The 26,429-nt window shown below is 39.2% G+C and overlaps 1 protein-coding gene and 1 long non-coding RNA gene across 2 annotated transcripts in view; both read left to right on the forward strand.

Annotated features, from left to right (window-relative positions):
* The window catches only part of LOC139363494 (uncharacterized), a 588,541-nt gene that overhangs the window by 68,475 nt on the left and 493,637 nt on the right, over window positions 1-26,429 (forward strand). The window lies entirely within an intron of this gene.
* On the forward strand, window positions 25,816-26,274 carry LOC139363204 (thymosin beta-10-like). The gene has a single exon (XM_071096102.1). The coding sequence runs from the start codon at window positions 25,887-25,889 to the stop codon at window positions 26,016-26,018; it is 132 nt and encodes a 43-aa protein (XP_070952203.1). The 5' UTR covers window positions 25,816-25,886; the 3' UTR covers window positions 26,019-26,274.

Consider the following 26,429-nt stretch of genomic DNA (forward strand, 5'->3'; position numbering starts at 1 on the left):
ATATTATTTATCTTGCAAACAGAAATAACTCTGGGAATAGAAGGGTATTACCAATATTACACAAGGACAAAAGGTATGAACTGGAACTACCTAGAGCAAATGAAGATGTATGGCTAACTAATAGCTATTCATCCTACAATGAATAAGAATTCATCCTACAATGTAGTGCTTATGATTTGGCACTTCTGATTCAACTTAGATAGATCTCATCCCCTAATACCTGTTTTCTTTTCCAGTATGGACACGTATAAATGGCAATCATTTTGACTTGCTTGCCAATGAACCTATAGTCCATGGCATAATGCAAAATACTATTATTACTTGGAACCATTAAGGTCACAATAAGAATCTCGAGAGTATTCCACTTGAAACCCCCATTTTTATAGATTCTTGTCCCTCCTAACATTTCTTCTATGTGTAGCTGTACACAATCTCATCCTACCCCACACACCCACATGTGAACCTACCGCCATAGTAAGTGACTGAGTATTCAACACCCATTGATATCATAGCTAATTCCAACAGACAGTGAAATAAAAGAGGTAGGAGCCAGAATAACTTCTTCTGATTACAACACTTTGGGCATAGTCTACAATACATTAAACTCTGAAAACTCAAATGTATTCCTCTTCTTCCAACCTCCTCTTCGAACTCCAGCACAATGCAGATGCCTCAAACTCTTCCTTGGTCACAAATCTATGGTTTTCTTACTACAACATCTATACTAACTCTTTTCCTACATTTTTAACAGTGCCTATTTTTACATATTTTAAGCTGGCTATTCCTTCAACTCCACCATCTTGCATTGTCTAAACTGAGAATGCCTTATCCTAGACCCCGACCCTAAAGAATACCAGAACTGTTTCTCTGGTGGGAAACTTCAGACAAGCGATCACTGAGGCTTGGAGTAGTTATAGAGGTATCTAAGACTGGGCAAACTTTGAACTTGTTGAGGTAAAAGAGAGTGCATTTCTAGGCAAACCATGTCTAGCAGTTCTGATAATAGCACACAGTGTACCCAGTGGAGAATAGACTGAGAGGAATAAAGTTTATCTGGGGCTGGGCACAGTGGCTCACGCCTATAATCCCAGTACTTTGGGAGGCCGAGGCAGGCAGATTATGAGGTCAGGAGTTTGAGATCAGCCTGGCCAGCATGGTGAAACCCTGTCTCCACTAAAAATACAAAAAATTAGCTGGTGTGGTGGTATGCACCTGTAATCCCAGCTACTCAGGAGGCTGAGGCAGGAGAATCACTTGAACCCAGGAGGCAGAGGTTGCAGTGAGCTGAGATCATGCCATTGCACTCCAGCCTGGGCAACAACAGCAAAATTCCATCTTGGGGAAAAAAAAAAAAAAGTTTATCTGGGTAAGGTGGAGACTCAGTATAAAGGGACTTAATGAAAGAGAAAAGTCAGAATTTAGTGCAACCAGATGCATAAAGTTTAGGACTATTTATCTGGACAGCAACATTAAGACTGTTAGAAGAAAGTTACAGCATTCTGCAAGTAGACAGTGACTTAACAAAAAAAAGTCTGTTTCTTATTAGGCAATTTGCTATCTCAAATCTTGAATTGAGAGCATTTGAAATAATTATTCATTTGTGCATTTTCTCATAATCTACTTCCTATTTGCTCTAGGCCAATTATTTTCAGGCTATCCTTAGTGCTTATTTTCATGTGTCCTATAAACGTATATAACATGCACTCTGTCCTTAGTATTCTCAGCACTGAGCATTCATGTCAGGGAGGAATGCTAGAAAACAAAGATGTTAATTTTGTAAGTTAAATGTAGCTATTTCTTCAATATTCAATTTAGAGAGAGAATTTTATACAAAAGCACTGATTGAATATCCATCTGGTAAGTCTTTAGCATTGATATCTAATTTCTTTCCACGGCATGTGTAGCTGCTGAGACACCTCAGGGACTGTTTGTATAACATCGTTGCTGCAGGCCATGGAAAATTCTGTGCACTGCTTTCCATACATGTTTGGTTACAGCTGGATCTGGTTTGTGTGTTTTGGGGCTTTCCAATGCAATTACCGCCTCCTTCATGTATACCAAATGGATCTGCCTCTTTCCGTTTCAACTGAAGGCTTTTCACCCAGGCTTGGAAATGTGAATACGCTGATTAAAAAATAAAAAAGGCCAGACAGACTGAGGGAAATGCAGAAAGACCCAGAGAAAATCCCAGTGTAATGTTTTCCTAAGCAAGAACTACCAGAAGAATTAAGAAGAGAAAAAAAATAAAAATAAAAAGAAGAAAAAAATGGTATTTCTATGCCATGTTCAAGGTTCTATTAGAATCCATTGTGAGTGTGTGTATCTTTGTTTCAAGTGTTTCATTGGAGGGACTCATTATTTCCCTTTTCTGTGGAAAGAATTCTCTCACCAGGAGCAGGATGCATTCTGCCCGGCCCTGACAGATCCATCCTATTTCTACCAGATCAATGTGGGCCTAGTCTTGCAGTCGCTGTGGCTTTTGTTCGATCTCAGTAATTCTCAGATTGACTCCCCACAAATGCAGTGAGGAGGAGCCAATTATCTCACACAGCCACTGACTTGTTATTGCCATACACAATTATTGAAGAGGTGTGCAGCATAAACCCCAGGAATGGCATCCAGAAGGAATGGCTTTTTCCATCATTACAGTCTCAATAAAGTCAGATATTGCTCTATCAACTGGCTTTTTAAATGAAAGTTTGCATCATTTTACTGAAAATATGAACCAAACGCATGGGCACTAACAGAGAAAGGCTGTGCCTTCCATGTATGCCAGAAAGACAATTCATATTTTAACTCTAGTTTCCTTTTTGCTGCTGATATTGCTAACAGCAGGTGAAATAATACTCAAATGCATTGACCCTTTCAATGCTGTTGAAATAACACCTGCAAACATGATGATGGATTTGTGCTTGGGACTCCTTTGGCGCTGTTTTCTCACATGCATGCATTTAGCACAAGAGAATGCTAAATAGTTATGCATTAACAATATTGTTAATATCTCAGTGATATCCTATCTTTCAGTTAATAATATGATAACTATGTAACAGGCGTTTAACTCACTTATGGATTCTTAATTACATATACCAATTGAACATAAAAATAGAAAAAAAAATTCTTTGAACTGAAAGAAGAAAAATCCACTGCCAAGAATTGTAAAGCATTTCTTCTGGATCCATTTATTCAAAACAAAGTTGAATTGAGGTATGGGCTGTGACTCTTCTCATAGGAAGGCCTTGTGTACCAGGGAAGCAAAGAAAGGGAAATCTGGCATATCAGGGCAACCTGCCCCCAATAATTCAATGTGGGTCCTTTTCTATTTCCCTAGTGTTGACCAGTCTGAGAAATAAAGGGAAAGAGTACAAAAGAGAGAAATTTTAAAGCTGGGTATCCCGGGGAGACATCACATGTTGGCAAGTTCTGTGATGCTCCCAAAGCCGCAAAACCAGCAAGTTTTTGTTAGTGATTTTCAAAGGGGAGGGAGCGTACGAATAGGGTGTGGGTCACAGAGATCACATGCTTCACAAGGTAATAAAATATCACAAGGCAAATGGAGGCAGGGTGAGATCACAGGACCGGGGGTGGGGGGGGGAATTAAAATTGCTAATGAAGTTTCGGGCATGCATTTTGTTGATAACATCTAATCAGGAGACAGAGTTTGAGAGCAGACAACTGGTCTGACCAAAATTTATTAGGAAATTTTCTTGTCCTAATAGGCCTGGGAGCATTATGGAAGACCGGGGCTTATTTCATCCCTTATCTGCAAACATAAAAGACAGACATCCCCAGAGCAGCCATTTTAGAGGCTTCCCCCTAGGAACGCATTCTCTTTCTCAGGGATATTCCTTGCTGAGAAAAAGAATTCAGTGATATTTCTCCTATTTGCTTTTGAAAGAAGAGAAATATGGCTCTGTTCCACCCAGCTCTTGGGAAGCCAGACATAATGGTTATCTCCCTTGTTCCCTGAACATTGCTGTTAGCCTGTTCTTTTTCAAGGTTCCCAGATTTCTTATTGTTTAAACAATTTGTGCAGTTAACACAATCATCACCAGGTCCTGAGGTGACATACATCCTCAGCTTACGAAGATGACGGGATTAAGAGGTTAAAGACAGGCATAGGAAATTATAAGATCATTGATTGGGGAAGTGATAAATGTCCATGAAATCTTCACAACTTGTGTTCTTCTGCCGTGGCTTCAGCCAGTCCCTCCATTCGGGGTCCCTGACTTCCCGCAACACTAGCAGAAGGCAACAAGTATTTCTGAACAATGATATTTGAAGGATTGAGGGAGGTGTGTGTGCCTGTGTGAATGATCTTCAGGGAAGCATGAGGGTTGGGGAACATAAGGAAGTAAGAATTCTGGAGGACATCTGAATTCCACTAGGGACTCGGGAAAGTAATTCTGGTTCTGGATACATCAAGTCTGGAGGTCACAGAGGCACTTATTGCCTGTGTACACCTGGTTTGGCTCTTTATTCTGGGCAAACAGAGGCTCTATCAGGGCTGGCTATAGATGAAGAAAGTCATGCCAGGCCAAAAAATAAAAATAAAAATAAAAAAGGAAGACACTGTGCCAGTACACAAATGTTTTAATACAAGAAAAAAACAAAAGCAAAAATACATCACTACATTTGCCTCTCACGAGGCTCTCTCTCATCCCTCCCTACTTCTCTAACTTGCTCCATCGCTGACCAAGTAAAGGAAATGCTGTGTTAATTCTAAACTTCACACTTCTTACATCATCTGGGCCTGATTTAAGAAATGACTCCCACTAGCCTTATGCAAAACCTGGCTCAAAACATAGTAAGAAAATGAAATAATTGTTTTAAATTGACTAAATACCTAATTCTACATGGCAAAGAGCTTCTGCAATTAACAAATATTTACGTATCTAGTGGAATCCACTAATACTTTTTAGAATCTTAAAGTTACATGTCATTTACATACTTTCTCAAAAAATAAATTTCAGATAGGTTGAGACATTAAATATAGAAAAAGAAACAAAAAAGCGGAGAGAAAATGTAGATTAATATTTAATTTGAGGAAGAAAACAATTCTTTGTAAATATATAATTGAAGAGATAGACCGATTGAAAAATATTGATAGATATAACTATTTAATTAAAAATGCCAAAAAGTGTCACAATATCTTTCTTCAAACTGGGGAATATTAACAACATTTCTAATTAAAAACAAATTGATTCCCTCAATATATAAAGAGCATGCCCAAGCTCAAAAACAGAAAACACATGAAAGAAAAAATACAAATGGCCTGTACCCCCTACCACACACACATTTCTCCTAACCTTTACTTAAAGAGACAAAAATTAGAAGAAAAATCCAATATGTCATCCTTCACAGCAGCAAAGATATTTCACAAAGTACAACAGAGTTGGGCAGAGTGGCAAAGGAGCACCTGTGACAGTTGCCTTTGGTGCCAACTTTATGGGGAGCAACTTGGTCATATCATGGAGGGCATTAAAAGTGTGTACGTCTAATCAGACATGAGCACCAAGAGTTCGGTAGCTGGATGTTATCAAGCCTTTGTTGATAATAAGAAAAATTAGACCAAATGGTAGAGGCTAGAAAATTGTTTAAAATGGTCAAAAATCCATACACAGTATTGTGCAATTATGAAGATCATTTAAAAAATAATTTTTAATTGAAATTATGATCATAATAAAATAAGAAATGGTAAAATCAGAATAAAAGCATCATATGCTGTTTAGCCCCATTTTTTTAAAAGAGAAAGAATGTCAGCATTAGCATTGCATGAACCTTGGACAGAAATAGAGTGGTAGCATATATGAACAATGATGTCCTTGAGGATTATTCCTTTGATAATAGAAATACTTGCTGACCTGCTCCCTCCTTATCTTTATACAAACCTGATTTTATTTTTTCACAGGTGCTTACAGCCTTTATAACTCTGCTGCCCAGTGCACCAGTATGGTAGCCACTAGCCACAGGTGGCTACTGAGCATTTGAAATGTGGCCATTGGAAATGAGATGTGCTATAACTATACACCAATTTCAAAGACATAGTATAAAAATTCAAAGTATCTCTCTAATAATTTTTAATATTGACTATATTAAAATAACATTTCACATAATGGGTAAAATAAAATATATTATTAAAATTAAACTTCACCTATTTCTCTTTTTTCTTTTTTTCAATGTGGCTACTAGAAAATTTAAAAATACTTATGTGGCTTACATTGTATTACAGCACTATTATAGAATGCCTTTTGCTAACATTTGCCCTCTGTCCTGTACCACCCCCAAAACTTCGGCATTCTTTATTACGGTAGCTTTTGTTTCAGGGTTGGTTCTACAGCACAGAAGATGGACAGAGAGAGTTGAGCAGGCAGGAATTTTAAAATTAAAATCGCTTTTGAGGAGTTGTTATCCCTGACCTTACTAATAGGAAATGTTGCTTCATGAGGTTGCTCAAGAGTATGCCAAATAGAAAATTCTGGAACAGAGGAATAGTACTACTCACACCTCAATTGGAATAATCTCTGCTAGGTTATTTTATTAGGTTCTACTCTTTAATATATAACTTGTCCGAGGCTAAGCAAGTAATAATGTCTCTGGGGTTCAGTTATTTTTCAACTCTAGGAGGAGTAAAAAATTCCTCATCTGTAAAACAAAACAATAAAGTTTTAAAATGATACAGTTGTGAAAACAAAATGAGTAAATAATGTAAATGTTTAAAGAATAACAAGTACATAGTTAAAAAGTTAATATATGCCACCTGTGAAACTTTGTTAAATATACAAATACATGCAGGGAAAAAAGTGAAAAGATTAAAGAATCCGATAGAAGTTTAAGAATATGTTTATCTTATTAGAGAGGTAGCTTAAAAGAGTAGTTAGCACTGTAGGCCAGGGAGTGGGACTCGCTGGCTCCAAAACTGACTCTGGCTTTCAGTAGCTTTCATCTTGGACAAGTCACATGAAGTCTCTGGGTGTAGTTTCCTCTTCTGTACCATGGAGCAATGTAACTCACAAGGGAGTCGGAAAAATGAAGTGAATAAAAGCTTTTAAAATGCTAAGACACTGTGCTCTGCACAGTTAAATGGTTTAATCATTGTTACCTATTATTCTTACCATGATGGGGAAAGTTGTCAACACATTTCCACACCTTAAACAAACATAAATCAGAAAACATTTGCAAATATCATATACTGTATTCCATAAGTGAAATTCTTTGTGTAGGTTAATGATCCTCATGGTATTTCTGAAGGCAGGAAGATCAGTAGCCTAGAGCAGTGCCTCTTATGCTTTACAATGTGCAGATACATGACCTCAGACCTTATTAAGATGCAGACTCTGATTCAATAGGTCTGTGGTGGGGTTTGATTGAGATTCTACATATTTAATAAGCTCCCAATTGATGCCAGTGCTGCTGGGTCTCCCACCACAGACAGAGTACCAAGGGCTAAGGCAATATTGTCTACTTTGACAGCAGGAGTAATTAAGGTGCAAGATATAGAACAAGTATCAGCACAAGTGTGCAAAACAGCAATCCTTTCTGTTTCTTGCATTGACTACTCGCATAAGGATAGATTAGCTTTTTTCTCCTTTAATTGAATACATCTCATTAAGTTAGACAGGGGTCAGACAACATCCCATTATAAAGATTATGATTCTGTAGCACAGACAATTTATGACATTGGCTCCGAGATTCATGACAAATGCTTTGTAAAGAATAAACACGCTTTTCAAAATGTAGTTTTCCAGAATAAACAATTGTTTTAACACTATACTTTGAATGGTCCCTTTTTCACTGAGGATTTTGTGGACATCAGTTATTCAGTTAAGAAAATGCCCTTTTAATGTTAGTGTGCAAAGAATTCTAATGATGAAAGAGTGTTGAATTATATCAGATGCTTTTCCTGCATCTGTGGGTTTTCTCCTTTAATCTTTTAATATGAAGGCTTGCCATATTGATAGGTTTTCTAATGCTAAGTCCTTGCATTCTTTGGGAAAATTAAACTTGGTCATGATATTATGTACCACTGGATTCAGCTTACCAGTGTTTTGCTTGGCCTGCAATGTACTTTTTCTGGTTTTTATATCAAGATTACTAAATCCTTGCAAAATTATGTGAATGTATTCCCACTATTATTTCCATTCCCTGGAGGAGTTTGTACAGGAGTACTTTTCCCAACACAGGGATTTCTTCAATGCTTTAGAATAGTCTGAAGTTCAAAAGTTCACAGATTTTTTTTTTTTTTTTTTTTTTTTAAGACAGAGTCTCACTTTTTGCCCAGGCTGGAGTGCAGTGGCGTGATCTTGACTCACCTGCACCCTCCACCTCCTGGGTTCAAGCGATTCTCCTGCCTCAGCCTCCCAAGGTGCTGGGATTACAGGCATGTGCCACCATGCTGGGCGAACTTTTTGTATTTTTAGTAGAGACAGAGTTTCGCCTTGTTGCCCGGGCTAGTGTCAAACTCCTGACCTCAAGTGATCCACCCACCTCAGCCTCCCAAAGTGCTGTGATTACATGGCCACCAACCCTGGCCATGAGGTTCGCGGATTTTTGCACATTTTTCCACTTTTACAAAATTTGCTTTTCTAATAAATTTCAGCTGCTACTATCTGTCAGGTACAATGAAACTTTATGCCAGGGTTATGCAATCTCTCATGAACAGTGAGCACATCATGAATGACTATTTAAATAAATATGTAGTTTGTATCATGTATACTAAATTATAATCATATAGACTTTTAGTTCACAGTTTTGCACTAATTTACTATTTGAAAATACATGAATCTTTGACCTGTGCCCTGGGGATGTTAAATGTCCACTTTCTGTCTCAATCGTACGATAGAAACCATAACAGATGCAGAATCTTTGCATCCAACAGATCAGGAAGTCAGTTGCTGGAGGGAGAAATATCCCACGTTCCTTGGGCCTTCAAGTAATTTGCCATTACTTGTTAACTTGGCCGTGTTACACAGACTTCATGCTTTTTAATTGTCTCATTTCATCCTCACAATAAGAAAGTATTTTTATTCCCATTTCATGTAAAATTGAGCTTCAGAAGGGTAATGTCCTAGAGTCAGAGAGATTGAATGAAGGAGGCAGACTTCCAGCTCAGGTGGCTGACTCCAAATCCAGACACTTTTTATTCTAGTGGCCTCTCTCTTATAATTTTAGTTCCCAAAGCAGTGTAGGCAGTCTCCCATTATTCTCCAGAAAGCCCCATCTTTTTATTTTGTCCCAGATTCTGGGCAAAAAGGTCATGAAATGGAAATTTTTATCAAGCCTCCCGCTTCGTTCCTCATTCTCCATTTTCATTGCTCAGCTTCATTGTTCGTCTTATAATTATTGTTTCTAAATCACTATATATACCCAAACAAATAGATGAATAGATTATTTATAATCAGGACTGTCAGTTTGCTTTTCATTGATTCAAGCACTTGGTTGTTCACTTAACATTTTTAACAGACAAATTCTCCAAGCTTAAATCCTAAAGTCCTTCCTCTTTTTTTATAATACTTAAAATGTTGAAAGCTGAAAAATACATTTCTATGAAACGAATAAAACTGCATCTAAAATGACAGAAGGAGTAGCATTAACAAACTAAAATAATTTCAAGTATATAAAACTCATTTAGTACATAAGCTTGATCAAAATGAACAAAGGTATTGGATGTACCAAGAAAAATGGCTTTGTACACCACAAATATTTAGCCTGCCTCCTCAGTAATGTGTATTCTCATTTCAAACGCCATTGCATTTGTATTCTAGCCAATTTCCATACTATAAATGTCAGTCAACACAGGCTGATTATTCCTAAGAATGATTTAAAAAGAACCTTAACAACAGTAAAAGTCATGTCCGCATTTTCATTATGCATCTGAGCCTTTGGATTGTAAATATTCCCTCTGAGCTAATATTTTAGAATTCAAGGTCATATACAGGGGATTCTTTCCTTGCTAATTAGAAAATAGATTACTCCACTTGAAATTATGTAGGTGGAAATTCTTCCCTGAGGAATCTATCTCTTTCAGATGTGTTTGATCATGTTCAATATTTTTTTAAGTATATTATATTTGCTTTTCCCCTCTTACCTACCAAATATGATGCACAGAATGCTTAAGGACTTGAATTATTATTCTGACATTAGTAATAAAGTTATATTAAAAATAATGTACTAGAAGTGTTTCACCTGCATACAGTTTTCCTTATTAGATTTGCTTGTTATTTTACTTGTAAAATTTCACATCTAATGTTTCCTCTGTATATTTATAAAAAAATACTTTCTTGCACATGAGTGTAATCACTATGTAAATTGGGTAATTATTTGGTGAATATTAACATTCTTTCTCATAGAAAATAATACATATATTTTGAATCTTCTTTCCTTGCTTTTGGGGGGAATATAGCAATTAAAATAGTTATTGAACCCTTATTTGCATTCAAATGAGGCAAGTGAAGTAGCATCTCAGGATATGCAAAAGTACATTTAATTTTCTTTTTTTTTTTCAAATAATATATATATTTTTTATTTGAATCACAATATATTTAACATTTATAAATGTTCAAAAAACTCACATAAAAAGTAACAAGTTTTTTTTTTTTAATTTATTATTATTATACTTTAAGTTGTAGGGTACATGTGCATAACGTGCAGGTTTGTTACATATGTATACTTGTGCCATGTTGCTGTGCTGCACCCATCAACTCGTCATTTACATCAGGTATAACTCCCAATGCAATCCCTCCCCCCTCCCCCCTCCCCATGATAGGCCCCGGTGTGTGATGTTCCCCTTCCTGAGTCCGAGTGATCTCATTGTTCAGTTCCCACCTATGAGTGAGAACATGTGGTGTTTGGTTTTCTGTTCTTGTGATAGTTTGCTAAGAATGATGGTTTCCAGCTGCATCCATGTCCCTACAAAGGACACAAACTCATTCCTTTTTTATGGCCGCATAGTATTCCATAGTGTATATGTGCCACATTTTCTTAATCCAATCTGTCACTGATGGACATTTGGGTTGATTCCAAGTCTTTGCTATTGTGAATAGTGCCGCAATGAACATATGTGTGCATGTGTCTTTATAGCAGCATAATTTATAATCCTTTGGGTATATACCCAGTAATGGGATGGCTGGGTCATATGGTACATCTAGTTCTAGATCCTTGAGGAATCGCCATACTGTTTTCCATAATGGTTGAACTAGTTTACAATCCCACCAACAGTGTAAAAGTGTTCCTATTTCTCCACATCCTCTCTAGCACCTGTTGTTTCCTGACTTTTTAATGATTGCCATTCTAACTGGTGTGAGATGGTATCTCATTGTGGTTTTGATTTGCATTTCTCTGATGGCCAGTGATGATGAGCATTTTTTCATGTGTCTGTTGGCTGTATGAATGTCTTCTTTTGAGAAATGTCTGTTCATATCCTTTGCCCACTTTTTGATGGGGTTGTTTTTTTCTTGTAAATTTGTTTGAGTTCTTTGTAGGTTCTGGATATTAGCCCTTTGTCAGATGAGTAGATTGCAAAAATTTTCTTTTTTTTTTTTTTTTTTTTTTTTGAGACGGAGTCTCGCTCTGTCGCCCAGGCTGGAGTGCAGTGGCGCGATCTCGGCTCACTGCAAGCTCCGCCTCCTGGGTTTACGCCATTCTCCTGCCTCAGCCTCCTGAGTAGCTGGGACTACAGGCGCCCGCCACCGCGCCCGGCTAATTTTTTGTATTTTTAGTAGAGACGGGGTTTCACCGTGGTCTCGATCTCCTGACCTTGTGATCCGCCCGCCTCGGCCTCCCAAAGTGCTGGGATTACAGGCGTGAGCCACCGCGCCTGGCAAAAATTTTCTCCCATTCTGTAGGTTGCCTGTTCACTCTGATGGTAGTGTCTTTTGCTGTGCAGAAGCTTTTTAGTTTAATGAGATCCCATTTGTCAATTTTGGCTTTTGCTGCCGTTGCTTTTGGTGTTTTAGACATGAAGTCTTTGCCCATGCCTACGTCCTGAATGGTACTACCTAGGTTTTCCTCTAGGATTTTTATGGTATTAGGTCTAACATTTAAGTCTCTAATCCATCTTGAATTAATTTTCATATAAGGAGTAAGGAAAGGATCCAGTTTCAGCTTTCTACTTATGGCTAGCCAATTTTCCCAGCACCATTTATTAAATAGGGAATCCTTTTCCCATTTCTTGTTTCTCTCAGGTTTGTCAAAGATCAGATGGCTGTAGATGTGTGGTATTATTTCTGAGGACTCTGTTCTGTTCCATTGGTCTATATCTCTGTTTTGGTACCAGTACCATGCTGTTTTGGTTACTGTAGCCTTGTAGTATAGTTTGAAGTCAGGTAGTGTGATGCCTCCAGCTTTGTTCTTCTGACTTAGGATTGTCTTGGAGATGCGGCCTCTTTTTTGGTTCCATATGAACTTTAAAGCAGTTCTTTCCAATTCTGTGAAGAAACTCATTGGTAGCTTGATGGGGATGGCATTGAATCTATAAATAACCTTGGGCAGTATGGCCATTTTCACGATATTGATTCTTCCTATCCATGAGCATGGTATGTTCTTCCATTTGTTTGTGTCCTCTTTGATTTCACTGAGCAGTGGTTTGTAGTTCTCCTTGAAGAGGTCCTTTACATCCCTTGTAAGTTGGATTCCTAGGTATTTGATTCTCTTTGAAGCAATTGTGAATGGAAGTTCATTCCTGATTTGGCTCTCTGTTTGTCTGTTACTGGTGTATAAGAATGCTTGTGATTTTTGCACATTAATTTTGTATCCTGAGACTTTGCTGAAGTTGCTTATCAGCTTAAGGAGATTTTGGGCTGAGACAATGGGGTTTTCTAAATATACAATCATGTCATCTGCAAACAGGGACAATTTGACTTCTTCTTTTCCTAACTGAATACCCTTGATTTCTTTCTCTTGCCTGATTGCCCTAGCCTGAACTTCCAACACTATGTTGAATAGGAGTGGTGAGAGAGGGCATCCCTGTCTTGTGCCAGTTTTCAAAGGGAATTTTTCCAGTTTTTGCCCATTCAGTATGATATTGGCTGTGGGTTTGTCATAAATAGCTCTTATTATTTTGAGGTACGTTCCATCAATACCGAATTTATTGAGCGTTTTTAGCATGAAGGGCTGTTGAATTTTGTCAAAAGCCTTTTCTGCATCAATTGAGATAATCATGTGGTTCTTGTCTTTGGTTCTGTTTATATGCTGGATTATGTTTATTGATTTGCGAATGTTGAACCAGCCTTGTATCCCAGGGATGAAGCCCACTTGATCATGGTGGATAAGCTTTTTGATGTGTTGCTGAATCCGGTTTGCCAGTATTTTATTGAGGATTTTTGCATCGATGTTCATCAGGGATATTGGTCTAAAATTCTCTTTTTTTGTTGTGTCCTTGCCAGGCTTTGGTATCAGGATGATATTGGCCTCATAAAATGAGTTAGGGAGGATTCCCTCTTTTTCTATTGATTGGAATAGTTTCAGAAGTAATGGTACCAACTCCTCCTTGTACCTCTGGTAGAATTCAGCTGTGAATCCATCTGGTCCTGGACTTTTTTTGGTTGGTAGGCTATTAATTGTTGCCTCAATTTCAGAGCCTGCTATTGGTCTATTCAGGGATTCAACTTCTTCCTGGTTTAGTCTTGGAAGAGTGTAAGTGTCCAGGAAATTATCCATTTCTTCTAGATTTTCCAGTTTATTTGCGTAGAGGTGTTTATAGTATTCTCTGATGGTAGTTTGTATTTCTGTGGGGTCAGTGGTGATATCCCCTTTATCATTTTTTATGGCATCTATTTGATTCTTCTCTCTTTTCTTCTTTATTAGTCTGGCTAGTGGTCTGTCAATTTTGTTGATCTTTTCAAAAAACCAACTCCTGGATTCATTGATTTTTTGGAGGGTTTTTTGTGTCTCTATCTCCTTCAGTTCTGCTCTGATCTTAGTTATTTCTTGCCTTCTGCTAGCTTTCGAATGTGTTTGCTCTTGCTTCTCTAGTTCTTTTAATTGCGATGTTAGAGTGTCAATTTTAGATCTTTCCTGCTTTCTCTTGTGGGCATTTAGTGCTATAAATTTCCCTCTACACACTGCTTTAAATGTGTCCCAGAGATTCTGGTATGTTGTATCTTTGTTCTCATTGGTTTCAAAGAACATCTTTATTTCTGCCTTCATTTCGTGATGTACCCAGTAGTCATTCAGGAGCAGGTTGTTCAGTTTCCATGTAGTTTAGCGGTTTTGATTGAGTTTCTTAGTCCTGAGTTCTAGTTTGATTGCACTGTGGTCTGAGAGACAGTTTGTTATAATTTCTGTTCTTGTACATTTGCTGAGGAGTGCTTTACTTCCAATTACGAGGTCAATTTTGGAGTAAGTATGATGTGGTGCTGAGAAGAATGTATATTCTGTTGATTTGGGGTGGAGAGTTCTATAGATGTCTATTAGATCTGCTTGCTGCAGAGATGAGTTCAATTCTTGGATATCCTTGTTAACTTTCTGTCTCGTTGATCTGTCTAATGTTGACAGTGGAGTGTTGAAGTCTCCCATTATTATTGTATGGGAGTCTAAGTCTCTTTGTAAGTCTCTAAGGACTTGCTTTATGAATCTGGGTGCTCCTGTATTGGGTGCATATATATTTAGGATAGTTAGCTCTTCCTGTTGAATTGATCCCTTTACCATTATGTAATGGCCTTCTTTGTCTCTTTTGATCTTTGATGGTTTAAAGTCTGTTTTATCAGAGACTAGTATTGCAACCCCTGCTTTTTTTTGTTCTCCATTTGCTTGGTAAATCTTCCTCCATCCCTTTATTTTGAGCCTGTGTATGTCTCTGCGTGTGAGATGGGTCTCCTGAATACAGCAGACTGATGGGTCTTGACTCTTTATCCAGTTTGCCAGTCTGTGTCTTTTAATTGGAGCATTTAGTCCATTTACATTTAAGGTTAATATTGTTATGTGTGAACTTGATCCTGCCATTATGATATTAACTGGTTATTTTGCTCGTTAGTTGATGCAGTTTCTTCCTAGCCTCGATGGTCTTTACATTTTGGCATGTTTTTGCAATGGCTGGTACCGGTTGTTCCTTTCCATGTTGAGTGCTTCCTTCAGGGTCTCTTGTAAGGCAGGCCTAGTGGTGACAAAACCTCTAAGCATTTGCTTATCTGTAAAGGATTTTATTTCTCCTTCACTTATGAAACTTAGTTTGGCTGGATATGAAATTCTGGGTTTAAAATTCTTTTCTTTAAGAATGTTGAATATTGGCCCCCACTCTCTTCTGGCTTGTAGAGTTTCTGCCGAGAGATCTGCTGTTAGTCTGATGGGCTTCCCTTTGTGGGTAACCCAACCTTTCTCTCTGGCTGCCCTTAAGATTTTTTCCTTCATTTCAACTTTGGTGAATCTGGCAATTATGTGTCTTGGAGTTGCTCTTCTCGAGGAATATCTTTGTGGTGTTCTCTGTATTTCCTGGATTTGAATGTTGGCCTGCCCTACTAGGTTGGGGAAGTTCTCCTGGATGATATCCTGAAGAGTGTTTTCCAACTTGGTTCCATTTTCCCCCTCACTTTCAGGCACCCCAATCAGACATAGATTGGGTCTTTTTACATAATCCCATACTTCTTGCAGGCTTTGTTCATTTCTTTTTCTTCTTTGTTCTTTTGGTTTCTCTTCTCGCTTCATTTCATTCATTTGATCCTCAATCGCTGATACTCTTTCTTCCAGTTGATTGAGTCGGTTACTGAAGCTTGTGCATTTGTCACGTATTTCTCGTGTCATGGTTTTCATCTCTTTCATTTCGTTTATGACCCTCTCTGCATTAATTACTCTAGCCATCAATTCTTCCACTTTTTTTTCAAGATTTTTAGTTTCTTTGCGCTGGGTACGTAATTCCTCCTTTAGCTCTGAGAAATTTGATGGACTGAAGCCTTCTTCTCTCATCTCGTCAAAGTCATTCTCCGTCCAGCTTTGATCCGTTGCTGGCGATGAGCTGCGCTCCTTTGCCGGGGGAGATGTGCTCTTATTTTTTGAATTTCCAGCTTTTCTGCCCTGCTTTTTCCCCATCTTTGTGGTTTTATCTGCCTCTGGTCTTTGATGATGGTGATGTACTGATGGGGTTTTGGTGTAGGTGTCCTTCCTGTTTGATAGTTTTCCTTCTAACAGTCAGGACCCTCAGCTGTAGGTCTGTTGGAGATTGCTTGAGGTCCACTCCAGACCCTGTTTGCCTGGGTATCAGCAGCAGAGGCTGCAGAAGATAGAATATTTCTGAACAGCGAGTGTACCTGTCTGATTCTTGCTTTGGAAGCTTCCTCTCAGGGGTGTACTCCACCCTGTGAGGTGTGGGGTGTCAGACTGCCCCTAGTGGGGGATGTCTCCCAGTTAGGCTACTCAGGGGTCAGGGACCCACTTGAGCAGGGAGTCTGTCCCTTCTCAGATCTCAACCTCCGTGTTGGGAGATCCACTGCTCTCTTCAAAGCTGTCAGACAGAGTCGTTTGCGTCTGCAGAGGTGTCTGCTGCGTTTGTTTAGTTTACTGTGCCCTGTCCCCAGAGGTGGAGTCTACAGAGACAGGCAGGTTTCCTTGAGCTGCTGTGAGCTCCACCCAGTTCGAGCTTCCCAGCAGCTTTGTTTAACTACTTAAGCCTCAGCAATGGCGGGCGCCCCTCCCCCAGCCTTGCTGCTGCCTTGCCGGTAGATCACAGACTGCTGCGCTAGCAATGAGGGAGGCTCCGTGGGTGTGGGACCCTCCCAGCCAGGTGTGGGATATGATCTCCTGGTGTGCCTGTTTGCTTAAAGCGCAGTATTGGGGTGGGAGTTACCCGATTTTCCAGGTGTTGTGTGTCTCAGTTCCCCTGGCTAGGAAAAGGGACTCCCTTCCCCCTTGCGCTTCCCAGGTGAGGCAATGCCTCGCTCTGCTTCAGCTCTCGCTGGTCGGGCTGCAGCAGCTGACCAGCACCGATCGTCCGGCACTCCCCAGTGAGATGAACCCAGTACCTCAGTTGAAAGTGCAGAAATCACCGGTCTTCTGTGTCGCTCGCGCTGGGAGTTGGAGACTGGAGCTGCTCCTATTCGGCCATCTTGCTCCGCCCCCTACATTTAATTTTCAATTTCAAATGTATTTCTTATTAGTTAGACTACATTGTTTTCAATGCAATTTTCTTTTAGTATGTTAGATTCATGTATTACAGACAGCTTTTCTGTTAACTACTTGCTTGTAGGCAAGGGCTTTTAGTTTTTCTGAGTTCTTTTATATCACGACAAAATAAATATTTTTAAAGAGAGAAAAAATTAACATGATGATATGAATAATAAATAGCATAAAGTAGGTACTTAACATCGTATTGAATGGATGGTTTGAAAAGGTAAGAGAATTATGAGAAGATATGTTGATCATAAAAATACAAACATACAACTGTATCTGAAAGAAAATCATAGATATGCCTCTGGGTAAATTATGAGAATATAAAACAAAAACTTTTCTTGTAAAGAAGAAAACTCCTGTTATTGATATTTCTATAAACATGAATGATGTAAAGACAGTAAACAAGGCCAGGCACGGTGGCTCATGCCTGTAATCCCAGCACTTTGGGAGGCCAAGGCGGGTGGATCACAAGGTCAGGAGATCGAGACCATCCTGGCTAACACGGTGAAACCCCGTATCTACTAAAAATACACAAAAATTAGCTGGGCGTGATGGTGAGCACCTGTAGTCAAAGCCACTCGGGAGGCTGAGGCAGGAGGATGGCGTGAACTCTGGAGGTGGAGTTTGCAGTGAGCTGAGATCGCACCACTGCACTCCAGCCTGAGTGACAAAGTAAGACTCCATCTCGGGAAAAAAAAAAAAAGACGGTAAACAAATATTTAGATTTCAAGTGTTGTAACCTCAGAGGAACAAGGGTATCTCTTGACATTTAAAGAAAATAGTTCTAAAAGAAACAAAAATACTACAATGTTAAGTGAGTGATGAATTGAGGAATCCTAAAGTGTAATGAATATAAACATGTTTAACATGGGTGTGATCTTTAGATCTGGCTTTCAGCGATGAGCTACTAAGGGCAAGTTCAGGTGTGTCTGTCACTCTGTAAGGTTGATGGGATCGTGTTTACAGTCACACACACATTCTGTAGTTTTGATATCAGACATCGACACTGGCTATGAAGCCTATTGGCTGGACTTAGTGAGATATGTTTCAGATGTTTTTAGTTTGAGACAAAAGAATACTTCTTAACAAAAAATTGAAATATGTTTCAAACCAGAAATAGTTTTTTGGAAATTGGATACATGTTATTAATATGATTAACTATCATCGTAAAGGCACTTACTAAAGAGGATTAGAAATTATTTCCAATAACTGTACGTCATAGTTATAGCCTCTCTTATCTCTATCTGCCTCTAACCACCTTTTTTGTTTTTCCCTGTTGTACCATTCTCTGACCTTCCTCAGTGAATCACATACTCTTCTCTGATTTAACTACCATGGCTCTCTGTATACCCTAAATTCTGATCCCTCCCTTGATTTCTGTGGTACCTGTGTTGATGTGGGAAATTCTCTCAGCCAATCACAGCCTTAGTAAGAACCTCTGCTAATATTAAGTGTGCTTACCTTCCCACTAAGAATGAAGGCCAATTTGGACCTACGCTCTGTCTGAGGTTTTTGGAGCTTTATCTGAAATATATATTTATGGTAAAAACTGAAGCTCTCTGTCTTGTTTTTGTACATTTTTGTTTGTCTTTAATCCAAGGTAATTGAAAAGAATGAGACTGGCATATTAATTAGTTTATAGATTAGTCAGCACAACAAACAGGTTAATTGTGAATGGTTAGTCAAATGCCCAAATAAGAGCTGGCGTATTTATTTAAAACATACAGGATTTTGATGTCTCTAACCTCTCTAAAGAAAGTCAGGTTCTCTATTACTAGTCATTATGACCACCTCCAAGCAGAATTTCTCAGGGTTGCAATTTTACAGTCTATTTGTAATTGCCATATTCGTATCTGTATGTATCTGTAGCCTGATTTGTCCCAAAGACAGAGATGGTGACTTTTTTTGCTCACCACTGTCTTACCAGAGTCCGGCATGCAGTCAATCTGGAGTAAATCAATTGATAAATTGAGATTCAGAAACAACTAGGTTTAAGCTCAGTTCAGCCACTTAATAGTCGCATGATCCTAGCCAGGTCCGTCCTATAACTACCCATGTCTGTGTCTCACTTTGCAAAATTATTATGTGCAGCAATAAAAAGTGCATGACTGAAAGCAATATACAGATGTTAGTCATCATTGTAATGACAGTGTAATAATGAACGATGTACAGGCTGCCAGGAAAGTAGTCACATGCAACTCAGCTAGTTTTGGTTTATCTGTATATTACATATCTTCCTTCCTTCATCACAATGAATTTTAAGCAGAACCAACATTCACTGAACACATAGCATGCATGTAAGTCCTGAATTGACCTCCAGAATGTTAGAAGGAAAGGTCAAGTCAGTGACAATGCAACCACATTTATCTCGTTGCTATTTCATGATAAGACACTGTTTTAAAGAAAGATAGCACATTGATAGAACTAGTGTGGTTGGTGCAGATAAAGTTTCATTTCCTACATGGAATATTGCCCCAGACTCCACTCTGTAAATCTACAATTGATGATATCCAATTATTGTGGAAGGACCATGGGCATGTTATGGCAGGTGCTTGTTAGAAATGGCCGAGGTAACAGTCTCTGCCTGGAAGCAGAATTCCAAAACTGAGATCCTGGAGAGACGGTGTTTGATGCAGAAAAATAAGGTCTATGAAAATGGAAGGTAATGAATATCTTTTGAGACTGCTGTCGGGCCTTTCCCCAAAACTTCAGAGATTACCAGTATAATAAATATGTGTGGAAAGTTCAGGTATAAGAAATAAAGGGCTAAACATGGGCAAACAGAGAAGGGGAATGAAATGAGAATGTTTCCTGAAACAATAAATGAGATCATAACAAATAGGATCAGAAATGTTTTGGACTGAATTACGTCCCTTCAAAATGTATATGTTGAAACACTATCCACAATACTTCATACGTGACTGTATTTGTAGATGGGACCTTAGGTGCAGTAATTAAGATGAAATGAGGTCTTAGGAGTGGAGCCCTGACCTGGTGGGATTGGTGTGTATAGGAGAAAAAAAAAAGGCGTGGTCTTTCTCTCTCCACACATGCACAGAGAAGAAACCATATGTGCAAGAAGACACCAAAAAAAAAGCAGCCCTGATGGCACCTTGATCTTGCACTTTTAGCCTGCAGAACTGTGAAAAAATAAATTTCTATTGTTGAAGTTGGTCAGGCTGTAATATTTTGTTATGTCTGCCTGTGGTGTTATGATATATGTATATGTATTCGTTTTCATCCATGGTTCCGGGTTCATAACTCGCATAGCCCTTTTAGTCTTTTGTTATAATCTTGGGTCCTTTAGGCTTCACGAGCAGGTCTGAGAAAACAGAATCTTTCTGCCCTTTTCCTGCCATCCTTTCATCTGTGCCAAGGCAGGACTTTATCTTCCCCTGCCTTTCTGATTATGGGTCTTAAAACCGTCCCCAGAGAGGGTCCTGCTCTTTACCCCGGGGGAAGGAATGCTGACATTCTGAAGTTTCCATAAAAACCCAAGAGGGGCCAGGCGCGGTGGCTCATGCCTGTCATCTCAGCAATTTGGGAGGCCAAGGCGGGTGGATCACGAGGTCAGGAGCTCGAGACCATCCTGGCTAACACGGTGAAACCCCGTCTCTACTAAAAATACAAAAATTAGCTGGGCGTGGTGGTGGGCGCCCATAGTCCCAGCTACTCAGGAGGCTGAGACAGGAGAATGGCGTGAACCTGGGAGATGGAGCTTGCAGTGAGTGGAGATCGAGCCACTCCACTCTAGCCTGGGTGACAGAGCCAGATTCTGTCTCAAAAAAAAAAAAAAAAAAAAAAAAACCTAGAGGACTACCCAAGAGGACTGGGTTCAAGGAGCTTCCTGATAGCTGAACACGTGGAGGTTCCAGTAGGGTGGTGCACCCCGGGAGGGCATGGAAGCGCCAGGTCCCTTCTCCCATACCTCACCCTATTCATCTCTTTATCTGTATCCTTTGCAACATCCCTTATAATAAACCAGTGAATGTAACTAAGTGATCCCCTGAGTTCTGTGAGCCCCTCCGGCAAATTAATTGATCCCAAAAAGGGGATCATGGGATGCACCACTTGAAACCAGTTCAGAAGTCCCAGAGGCTCAGACTTGTCACTGGTGTGCATGGGAGAGGGCAGTCTTGGGGACTGAGCCCTCAGCCTGTGGGATCTGACACTCTCTCTAGGTAGATGGCGTTGGACTTGAATTGAGGGATACCCGGCTGGTATCACACTGCTTGGTGGTGGAGAGAAGAGAAACTCCTACACATTTGGTCACAGAAGTCTTCTGTGTCGATTGTTGTGGTGTGAGAACAGGGGAGAAACAGGATTTGAGAGTTTTTCCTGAAACACGCCCTTGGCTGACTAACATAGGAAAGTACAATTTAATTTTTCCAAGTTTAAAGAAGAAAAACTCAGGTTTCTGGATAAGTCACTAAGCACCAACGGTCTCTGACTTACTATGCTTCCACTCAGAAGATTTCAACTTTACAATGGTGCAAAAGCAATACACATTTAGTAGAAAACGCACTCCAATTTTTGAATTCTGATTGTTTTCCTGGGCTAGTGATATGCCACAGATATCTTCTCCAGACGCTGGGCAGTGGCAGTAAGTAGCAGTCCCGGTTAGCCACAGGATCATGAGGGTCAACACCCCTTACCCTACAATCTACTGTGATGCCATATGATTTTACCCAACCGTAAGCTAAAGTGTCTGAGTACATTTAAGGCGGGCTAAGCTAAGCTATGATATTCAGTAGGTTGTGTATTTAATAATCCATGTTTGACTTAGAATATTTTCAATTTATGACGGGTTTACTGGGAAGTCACTCCATCATAATTTAAGGAGCGTCTATGAGTAGATGAAGGTAGGTATATGAGGTATTATATTTCAAATCATTTTAACAGTGAAAAGAAATACAATATTAAATGAGATTTTAAAAAATATTGAGCAAGACAGTTTCCTCTGTTTTCCTGTGCTTTTCCCTCATCTTACATACAGCTCGACTTTTTCACAAAGGTCCTAGTGTAAATCCCCAGATGTACCGAATTGGTAGCCCACAGATCACAGTTGTAGTTTAGGCTGTGACACAATCTTAAAGATCATCGTCATATCATTTACCTTTCTGGATCTCAGTTTCCTCCTGAGAGTAGTTCAGTTTCCTCCTTCTGAGAGTAGTTGGATTAGACTAATATGACTGATGTGTGAATGAATTTTATGCCAACTATAACAACAGAAGTCCATGGTGAAATATATTACAAATATTGCAGTACTTCTTCTCAGAGCATTTTAAATGTTAAACCTGTAAGAAGAGGACCCAGTATTTCTCAAGTGTGCCGTCACCATACATCCCTGAAAAGAGACTGCCACTCATTGTCATTCACTTGGGGTCCCAAATTGTAAGATCCTTTATCTATGATATATTAGGGTCACATGAAGAGCTCTCCTCATGGTCCTTTGGCTGTTCATCCACAAAAGAAGAGGGATAACAAAGAATCTTTGAGGAGATTTATACCACAGAAAATATATTTTAAGGAAACACAATTATGCTATAGATCCTAAGGAAAGTGTTTTTTAACATGTATTTTAACATGGAATTCTCTAACTCTACATACTGCTCTTTCACTCAGTAAAATTTTCCATTAGCCTCTAGAACAATCCCTATTTCAATTAATTGGTTTCACTCTTCTTTTATAAACATAGGTGTGTCTCAGTCCTATTGGCCTACTTTAACAAAACACTATAGACTGGGTGGCTTATAAGCAAAAGAAATTTCTTTCTCATTGTTGTGGAGGCGGGGAAGTTCAAAATCAAGGTGCCATCATATCTGGTGTCTGATGAGAGCCTGTTGCTCTCTAATTCACAGATTGCACTTTCTCGCTGTGTACTCACATGGTGGAAAAAGGAAAGCGAGCTCTGGAGTCCCTTTTATAATGGCACTAATTTCTACTCATGAGGGGTTTACCCTTATAACCTAACCACCTCCTAAAGTCCTCACCTCTTAATACCGTCACTTTATGGGTTAAGTATCAACATTAATTTGGGGGAGATACAAATATTCAGACGACAACAATGTGCTTTTTGTTTGGGGGTTTTGTGTTTGCTTTTTAGCATAGAATATATGCATGCAAACAGTGAAATGGAAGGATATGCAGGCAACAGTGGGCAAGTTGTTATTTATAAATCATAATTTGTCAGAATTATCTTAAGAGACAATTGTGGCACAGCCCCAATACCCAAACACCATGAACTGGATTCTGTTGAGGGAATAATTACTGACTTGCATCATCGTTCTCATCGTGGAAATACAGAACGTAACAGTTCCTTGCTTATGATTGGTGCTGTGTGGTATAATACAGCTTCCTTTCTTTAATCTGCCTTAAATGGTGCATAATTTACCAGGTTTTCTTATACTTTGTTTTCCTAACCTTAGTAGAAACTGCTTCGGGTGAACTCATTGACCATCAATCATAAATCAGCCCTTTATTGGTGAAGAGGTGAGATGGGTTAACAATGGATTTACTTGTAAATTGAGAAGAGATAAATCTTTTTTCCCTCAAGGGTAGCAGTGTATTTATAGGTTGGGAGGCAGTTATTACTTTTCAAAAAGCACTTTATAGGAAGGTAAAGTCTTCAAGACCTTGGTGTTTATGATCTCTGAAGCTCGTGTATCTGCAGAATTGTTGTAAAATACACTAATAAAATAAAATAGGATGTTGCTTTATATTTGCCTGTGTTACCACACAAAGTACTTATATAGGTAGAATAGAGGTTCTATAAAGTAAACTCATAACTAAAATTGAATTCTTTGGGGAAATCTGCCACTTTTTATTTACAGGTCTATAAGCCTACCAGATAAAAGTAACTAAGAGAAAATATTGCAAAGATATTTCATATCACCTTACAATCAAGGTCCCTAAATGATCTGTAAGCATTTCCATCCCATAAACCTGTCTGGGAATCATTGTTGACTTGAGTATGTGGAATTAATCTCCTCATCAGCAATGACCTAAACCTACTTGCAGAATAACATAAACCTGGAATATAGACCTAGTCTTTAGCTGGGTTATGGTTATATTATGACACACCAAAATATTCTTGACTGCAAAATAACAGAATAATTACTTTAGAAATTTGCTATATTAAAAACAATTAAATTTGGCATATAAAATTGTGAGAGAGATCTCAGAGTAATATTAAAATCCGAATTAGATTTTTTTAAAAGTATGGAAAGTTTCTTCTAACAAGAGTCAAGCAGTTTAAACATTTTGAAAGAAATGACTGAATCAGTTTTTGGATATTCTAAGCTATTTCCATTCCATCTAAGTCAGCTTTTTGGATAGTCTATGCTATTTTCATTCCATCAGAAAGCATTCAAACAAATAAAAACAACTTTGCTAGGCTATCAAGAATTTGGAAATTAGAAAACTTGTATATATTATATATACTGCACAAATATGCTGTACTGTGTCATTTATTCACGTACTACTCAGATGAGGTGTTACATTAGGTGGGAGATGACCACATGATGCGTGCTGCCAACTCCTCAAACTTAAATCCTCCAGAGCTGATCTGTTCTACACTCTTCATAAACCTGCCCCACCCACAGTCTTTCCACCTCAGTTGATGGCAGCTCCATCTTTCCAGTCGTTCAGGCCAATCATCTTGAAGTTATTCTTTGCTTCACTATTTCCCTCACCCCATATATCCAATGTGTCAGCAAATTCTGCTTACCTTTAGAATAGAACCACAATGTGCCACCACCTTATCTCTTCCCTGAACCATAATACAATAGCTTTTTCCCAGGCTTCTTGCCTTCGTCTTCCAACCCCCAGCAAAAGGTAAAAAACTTCTTTCCACACAACAGTGGGAGTGATCTTTTATAAAGCCTCTATCAGATCATGTCTCTCCTCTGCTTAAATTCCTCTAGTGACTCCCCATCTCACTTAGAAGGAGAAGCTGATGAACTGGCTCCTCTTCATCTCTCTGATGCCATCACCTTCTCTCCACCAGGTCTATCCAGTCCACTGTGGTGTTCTTACTCCGTGTCATGTGCTCTCTGGCCTCAGGGCCGCTTCACCAGCTGCTTCCTTCCCCTCAGATATCCCATGGTTAAATCATTCATCCTTGGTTCAACTGTTACCTTCTTCTTATAGTTGATGCTGAGAGCCTTTTTTTTTTTTTTTTTTTTTTTTTTTTTTTTTTTTTTTTTTTTTTTGAGATGGAGTCTCTCTCCGTCACCCAGGCTGGAGAGCAGTGGCAAGATCTCAGCTCACTGCAAGCTCTGCCTCCCGGGTTTACGCCATTCTCCTGCCTCAGCCTCCCGAGTAGCTGGGACTACAGGCACCTGCCACCACGCCTAGCTAATTTTTTGTATTTTTAGTAGAGATGGGGTTTCACCTTGTTAGCCAAGATAGTCTCCATCTCCTGACCTCATGATCCGCCTGCCTTGGCCTCCCAAAGTGCTAGGATTACAGGTTGTGAGCCACCGCCCCAGCCCAGCCGAGAGTCATTATTTTAAATACAGTGTAACTCCTAATCCTCCTGCTTGGTCTCCCTTTCAGTACTCTCCTTTTGAGATCTTCTTATCTTTTCAAGCACTTATCACCTTCAAACATACTCTCTTTGTTTGTTGTATTTACTGATCATTATCTTTTTCTTCTCTCTGGATAGTAAGCCTCCTGAAGGCACAGATTTTTTAAAAATTTTACTTATTCTAAGTGTTTAAAACTGCAACGCGAGTGGGAGCACCAGGATCCCGGGCTCGGAACCCGACTACACGGATTGTTTTAAGAAAATGGCAGACAAACCAGACATGGGGGAAATCGCCAGCTTCGATAAGGCCAAGCTGAAGAAAACGGAGACGCAGAAGAACACCCTGCCGACCAAAGAGACCATTGAGCAGGAGAAGCGGAGTGAAATTTCCTAAAATCCTGGAGGATTTCCTACCCCCGTCATCTTCGAGACCCCAGTCGTGATGTGGAGGAAGAGCCACCTGCAAGATGGACACGAGCCACAAGCTGCACTGTGAACCTGGGCACTCCGCGCCGATGCCACCGGCCTGTGGGTCTCTGATGGGACCCCCCCAATCGGACTGCCAAATTCTCCGGTTTGCCCTGGAATATTATAGAAAATTATTTGTATGAATAATGAAAATAAAACACACTTCGTGGCAAAAAAAAAAACTGTACCATATACATAGTTTAAGTATTCAATAAACTCTTATTAAATGATGAAATAAATACTGAAAGTATATAAATCTAAGAACTGCTCAAAAAACAATTGATGTTGTTGACCATTATCTCACTGTAACCTGACTCGAAACAAAGAAACATCATAT

Source organism: Macaca nemestrina, chromosome 5 (genome assembly GCF_043159975.1).
Source record: "Macaca nemestrina isolate mMacNem1 chromosome 5, mMacNem.hap1, whole genome shotgun sequence".
In the NCBI taxonomy this organism is placed as follows: Eukaryota; Metazoa; Chordata; class Mammalia; order Primates; family Cercopithecidae; genus Macaca; species Macaca nemestrina.